This window comes from Cebus imitator, unplaced genomic scaffold (genome assembly GCF_001604975.1).
Source record: "Cebus imitator isolate Cc_AM_T3 unplaced genomic scaffold, Cebus_imitator-1.0 Scaffold181, whole genome shotgun sequence".
Classification (NCBI taxonomy): Eukaryota; Metazoa; Chordata; class Mammalia; order Primates; family Cebidae; genus Cebus; species Cebus imitator.
In genome coordinates, this window is record NW_016107496.1 from 2560934 (window position 1) to 2568136 (window position 7203).

Genomic DNA, 7203 nt, shown 5'->3' on the forward strand with positions numbered 1-7203 from the left:
GCATGGTGGCACGTGCCTGTAGTCCCGGCTACTCAGGAGGCTGAGGCAGGAGAATTGCCTGAACCCAGGAGGCGGAGGTTGCGGTGAGCCGAGATCGCACCATTGCACTCCAGCCTGGGTAACAAGAGCGAAACTCCATCTCAAAAAAAACAAACAAACAAACAAACAAAAAAGCAAGTTACAGATATATATGTAATATGATACCTTTTATGTTAAAAATATGTATATATTTATTTTTTTGGTTTTTTTTATTTTTTTAAATATGTATATATTTCTATGGGAACAAATATGTATAAAAATACATTGAAAAAACATTGGAGTCCAGGCACAGTGGCTCACGCCTGTAATCCCAGCACTTTGGGAGGCCGAGGCGGGTGGATCATCTGAGGTCAGGAGTTTGAGACCAGCCTGGCCAACATGCTGAAACCCTGTCTCTGCAAAAAACACATAAATTAGCCGGGCGTGGTGGCATGTGCCTGTAATCCCAGCTGTTTGGGAGGCTGAGGCAGGAGGATCATTTGAGCCCGGGAGGCAGAGGTTGCAATGAGCCAAGATCTCGCCACTGTACTCCAGGTTGCAAGACGCAGTGAGACTCCATCTCAAAAAAAAAGAGAAAAGAAAAAAGATTGGAAGGATATGTATCAAATTTGTAACTAATTATCTGTGGTGAGGAGGGGAGGGAACCAGGTTGAAGGGTATGTATTAAAGAAACGTCAATCTTATATTTAATATTTAAGATTGTTTTCAAAGAGCATGTATTTGACTATTACTTGCTAACAAAATATCAGCTCAGTTTTAAAATACTAAGTTCGTATTTTGTATTAATTACTTTTCTTCTTTCTTTATTTTCAGAATGTAATGAATAAGATGCACACCGTTAGTGTACCCTACTCTGTCATGAAAACCTGTCCTCTCTCTTGGGTCCAAAGAGTACATGCTCACAAAGGTAGTCACCAACAGCATCTAAGCTTTAATTATATGACTGTTTGAATTAAGATTTCAGAGATTTTCAAATTGCCCTTATTAGAAACATTTCTGTGCCCCTTTTCCTTAACAAATAGAGTTTAGTTACTACAGAATTAGGTACCTTGCCTGTTTCATCTCAAGAGACAATGTGAGCCTTGAATTAGATTTAAGTGTCTCGGAGTTCACAGTTTCCTTGGCTGGGATACCGTGGCCTGCCTAGAGGGTCTCAGTGAACCAACAATTGCAGGTCCCGTCAGTTGTCTAAATGTGATACTTTCTGCCTCTCAGCTATTGGCACAATCTCTTTGTAGCCTTTTTTTATTTTCTCCTAGCAAAAATCATGATTCCCCAAATTTAAAAAAAAAAAGTCTTTATTATGGCATATTATATATGTACCAAATTTTTCGTGTATGTTAACTTCGTCCCTTTTGAATTTTTAGCCAAGGTAGCTTTAGTAAAATGTCGAGACTTGCACTGGGCTATGATGGCACATCGGGACCAAAGAGATGTGAGCTTGAGTTCCCTCCGAATGTTAATTGTGACTGATGGAGCTAACCCCTGTGAGTATTTCTGCATTGTGGGTCTGGGAATATCCTGTGTTTTCATAGATTAGGTTTTTTTGCCCTCTTTTGATAGCTTTTTTTTTTTTTTTTTTAAATATCTGTACTAAGATGTAATTCACATACTGAAAAACGCACTCATTTAAGGTGTGCAATTCAGTGGTTTTGGTATATTCACGAGTTGTACAACCACTATTAAAATCTAAGTTTAGAACATTTTCATCACCCAAAAACAAACTATGTACCCATTATCAGTCACTCCCCATTTTTCCCCCTGCCCCCATCCCTAGACAACCGCTAATCTGCTGCCTGTCTCTCTAGATTTGCCTGTTCTGGACATTTCTTATAAATGCAGTCATATAGTGTGTGGTCTTTGTGACAGGCTTCTTTCACTTAGCATATTTCAAGGTTCATCCATGTTGTAGTATCTGTCAGTACTTTTGCATTCCTTGTTATTACCAAGAAATAGTCCATTGTATAGTTATACCACATTGTATTTATTTATTCATCTTTTGATGAATCTATAAGCTTTTAAGCCATTCATTCTTGCTCACTCATGTATGGCCTGTTTCTGCCATGGAACTCGGTATTCCTTGGCTAAAAGGAGCAGTATGAAGGTGACTCCATGTAACAAAGTGTTTGGACTTTATGTAAATTCCCCTTAGCAGCAAATCAAAGGAGTTTGGAAAAACTTTGAGAGATCTTACTGTGTTACCTGCTTTTACCTACAAGCCCCCAAATCCTGATCCTTCACATGGTAGGATCAGGTAGAGTACTTTGATATAAATGGACTTTTGTCAGTAGTTATATTGATCATCATAGTTTAAAACACAGACATGGGATTGACCTTAATAACACAGAGAAGGTAGAGCTAAGCCAATATTAAATTGCACTGGCTGTGATAGTACCTCAGGAAGAGTTGCTGCATTATAAATTGACTGCATATTGCTGGCAGTGTTATCTCTGATACTGATTTGTCAGTTTGGTAGGAACAGCCTTATACCAAGTTGTAACTTTAAATAGTGTCAGTGACCTTTTCTGGGCTGGATGAGCATTAATTTGCCCTTGAAATGTATCAAACCATCTCACAGGGACAGTAAAATATTTGTGTGGAATTAACAATATACAATGTGAGTTCTCATGAGAAATAAGTATGTCAGCTTTCTGCTCTTTACCGTTATCCTGCAGTAATGAAAATGAAAATTTCAGCTTCAGGTTGATCTGTTCCAACTCCTTAGGGTCTGTGTCATCCTGTGATGCCTTTCTGAGCCTGTTCCAAAGCCATGGACTGAAGCCTGAGGCCATCTGTCCGTGTGCCACGTCTGCTGAAGCCATGACTGTAGCAATCCGCAGGTACTGTTCCGGATGTCAGATGCTCTTGATGTATGTTACAACTTGGATGAAATGTACAGTATTTACCGGGTGATGACAAAGGGTGTTAACTAATTTTCTAAGTAGTTTCAAGCATTTCATTTTTCCCACTCTTGATCAAAGTATATGCAGTAAACTGAAAAATTTAATTGATATCATTTCATATTTGTGAATTAGCTATTTTTCTCTGCTATTTTGTTCTTCGGAATCCATAGCACCCTAGACTACAGATAGTCTGTTCCTGATTGTAGCTTAAGTATGGATAGTATATCTATAGTATACTCAGGACCACTATATATGTAAGTATAAGAGAGAGAGAGAGAGAGAGAGAGAGAGAGAGTGTGTGTGTGTGTGTGTGTGTGTTTGTATAATATACATATACACATATACTTTTTTTTTTTTTTAAAGATAGGGTCTCTCTCACCCAGGGTGGAGTGATCATGGCTCACTGCAGCCTCAACCTCCTGGTCTCAAGCAGTCCTCCTGCCTCAACTTCCTGAGTAGCTAGGACTACAGGTGTGCACCACCACACCTGGCTAATTTTTAAATTATTTTGTAGAGATAGATTCTTGCTATGTTGCCCAGGCTGGTCTCAAATTACTGGCTTTGAGCAATCCTCCTTCTTTGGCCTCCCAAAGTGCTGGGATTGCAGGCATGAGCCACTGAGCCTGGCCCAGTATGTAATACTTGACGATTATAATAAATGATCATATTGCTGGTTTATGTGTTTACTATACTACACTTTTTTAAATTTAATTTTTTAGAGATGGAGTCTTGATCTGTTACCCAGGCTGGATCACAATGGCGTGATCATAGCTCATTGTAGCCTTGACCTCCCAAGCTCAAATGGTTTTCCCACCCAACCTCCCAAGTAGCTGGGACTACTAGCATGGACCATCATACCTGGCTACTTTTTGTATTTTTTGTAGAGATGGGGTCCCACTGTGTTGCCCAGGCTGGTCTTGAACTCCTGGCCTCAAGCGATCCTCCTGCCTCAGCAGTTGCTGAGATTGCAGGTGTCAGTGACCACACCTAGCTCTAATTTGGCATATTTTTGGTAGAGAAAATGGAGAATTTTTTCGGTATTGTAGCCAGAGGAAATCTATTATCCTATGTATTTGTATTTTTCTCTTGATGTTATTTCATTCACCAAATTTGATGGGTTTTTCTTTTCAGACCTGGAGTTCCAGGAGCCCCTTTGCCAGGAAGAGCCATTCTCTCAATGAATGGATTGAGCTATGGAGTAATACGGGTCAATACTGAAGATAAAAATTCAGCACTGACGGTCCAGGATGTGGGGCATGTAATGCCTGGTGGTGAGTCATGAGGAGCACCATGGTTTTTCATAAAAAATTGACATCAGAGATAATAGAGCCTGATAAAATACAGAATCCCAAACCAGGAATCCTTAATTCAGTACTTAACTCATTTAATTTCTCAGAGCCTCTCTAATAGTTAAGTCATTATAATTATGCCGACCTTCCAGCGGTATTGTAAGACTTATCAATTGTGAATGCTTCAGGTCCATTTCTTTACCTGGAAGGCCAAATACTGAGAGATGTTAAAGTTACCTGGTTTTCACTGTAATTGCCAAGCCATTGGGACTAGCAGAAAATTAGAACATATTGCTTCCATGAGTGTTTGAGTTTGATCTGCCTAAAGGTAACACCTCATTCATCTAACCTGTTAATTTGGGCCTTGCATTCATCTTTAATATGTCACTGTCTATACAAGTTTTACATTTCAAATATACCTATGTAGTTTTAGGTTTATGTTTAGCCTTCCTGTTTGATATTTTTACTTAATGCCACCCAGTAAAGGCAAGACTTTCTTGGGTTCACAGGATGGAGTTGTTACTTTACAAAGGTTTTCTAGAATCTTTATCCCTTAACCTATATTTTCTGTACATTAGGGATGATGTGTATTGTGAAACCAGATGGACCTCCCCAGCTCTGCAAAACAGATGAAATTGGAGAAATCTGTGTTAGCTCCAGAACTGGAGGCATGATGTACTTCGGGCTTGCTGGTGTGACAAAAAATACATTTGAGGTACATGATACTAACATTTCCCAGGGAAAGTGTTTGGTGAGATGAGGATGTTACGAGGGCACATGCCCTGGTTGATGGGACAGGTTGAGAGTGTGTACTCTGGAGCTAGACTTGCCTAAGTTCAAATTCTAACTCTGCCACTCACTGGCTGACCTTGGGTGAGTTGGTTAACCTCTCTGTGCCGCAATTTCCTTATCTTTAGATGTGAGTAACAGGCCAGGCGCCGTGGCTCACACCTGTAATCCCAGCACTTTGGGACGCTGAGGCAGACAATCAAAAGGTCAGGAGATAGAGACCATCCTGGCCAACATGTGTCTCTACTAAAAATACAAAAAAATTAGCTAGGTGTGGTGGCACGTGCCTGTAATCCCAGCTACCCGGGAGGCTGAGACAGAAGAATAGTTTGAACCAGGGAGTTGGAGATTGCAGTGAACCGAGATCATGCCACTGCACTCCGGCCTGGCGACAGAGCAAGACTCCATCTCAAAAAAAAAAAAAAAAACGTGAGTAGTAATAGTACCTGTGTTATAGGATTGTTGTGAGCATTTATAAAATACTTAGAAACAGCATCTGGCACATAGGAGGTGCTGTTGTATATCTGTTAGATTTTTTAAAGGGGTAAGATGGGCTGGGCATGGTAGCTTACGCCTGTAATCCTGACACCTTTGGAGGTTGAGGCAGAAGGATTGCTTGAGGCCAGGAGTTCAAGACCAGCCTGGGCAACATAGCAAGATCCTACAAAAAAATGTTTAAAAAATTAGCCAGACATGGTGGTGCATGCCTGTGGTCCCAGCTACTGAGGCAGGAGAATCCTTTGAGCCCAGGAGTTCAAGGCTGCAGTGAGCTATGATCATGCCACTGCATACCAGCCTAGGAGACAGACCCTGTCTCAAAAACAAAAACAAAAAAAGGGTAAGAGGCCTCACAAAAATTCACTCTAGTGAACTTGCCATGGTTTGAGCTTTGTAAATTCAAATTTAATTTCAAGAGTAAACTCAAATTATGCTCAGTTACTAATTAAAAATGAAGACTGTCCTTTCATAGGAGTAAGGTTGCTCATATTATTCAATCCTTCAGTCAGATATTTTTTCAGCACTTTTTATGTGTCTGACACTGTTCCAGATGCTTGGGGTATATCAAGAAACAAAACAAAGCTCCTAGTGGAGCTCATGTTCTTGTAGAGCCAGCACATTCTGGCTAGACTAGCTCATGTTTTTCCTGCAGGCACTTCTGCATGTGAAGCCGGGTTGTAATGGAAAGTTTGCCTAGTGAATCCTGGAAGTCAGAACAGGGGCAGTTAATTGTCTGCATTTTATAATTGGAATTAACTTGTCTCAGGATACATTTTACGGAGCAGAAAAATTCAACTGGTGGCCACATCCATCTTCAGACAAGGCAGAGCTTATATGAGCACCTCAAATTTTCAATTCTTTGAGCTGCCCTTTTTTTTTTTGGAGACAGAGTCTCACTCTGTCGCCAGGCTGGAATGCAGTAGTGCGATCCCAGCTCACTGCAACTTCCATTTTCCGGTTTCAAGCAATTCTCCTGCCTCAGCCTCCCAAGTAGCTGGGACTACAGGTGCACACCACCACACCTGGCTAATTTTTTGAATTTTTAGTAGAGACAGGGCATGTCCATGTTGGTCAGACTGGTCTCGAACTCCCAACCTCAGGTCGTCCACCCACCTCAGCCTCCCAAAGTGATGGGATTACAGTCACTACACCCAGCCTGAGCTTCTTTTTCTATAATCTAGACTAGTGATTCCCAGGATGGAAGGTCACAGGTGTCTACTGTCCCATTTGAAAAATAGTGCATGTGATTGTGTACTAAGAGATGTAGCTTTAGAGAAAGTATCACCTCTGTGAAACTATATCTATGCTCTCCATGATGTGGTGCCTGAAAAGGGCTAAGAGCTCCTGGGCTGAGACTTATCTTTGTGTTTACGGAACCTAAAATGGCTTATATCATTTACTAAATGTCTTTCTCATTACTACTACTACTATGCTCTTGGCCACCCTTCAAAAGCTGTTTGCAATTCACCTTGCCAGGAGTGGGCATTCATAAGCTCTTCAAGCATATGTTTACTGCCAGTCTCCTGGTTTACTTTCCTAGATGATTGATATACCTCCCTCAAGTGCATATACATTTAACTAATTTAAATCTCACCCTGTTTCTCCTGTTTTTAAGTACTTGGGTTATATGTGTTCCAGTACCTGTCATTTTTCTTTTTCTTTCTTTCTTTCTTTTTTTTTTTTTT

General features: G+C 40.6%; 1 protein-coding gene across 1 annotated transcript in view; it reads left to right on the plus strand.

Moving 5' to 3' along the window:
- The window catches only part of DIP2B (disco interacting protein 2 homolog B), a 275455-nt gene that overhangs the window by 217441 nt on the left and 50811 nt on the right, over positions 1–7203 (plus strand). Inside the window, exons 15-19 of the mRNA XM_037744659.1 lie at positions 853–946; positions 1407–1526; positions 2765–2879; positions 4074–4213; positions 4810–4946. Coding sequence (XP_037600587.1) covers positions 853–946; positions 1407–1526; positions 2765–2879; positions 4074–4213; positions 4810–4946 — 606 coding nt within the window. The remainder of the gene's footprint in view (positions 1–852; positions 947–1406; positions 1527–2764; positions 2880–4073; positions 4214–4809; positions 4947–7203) is intronic.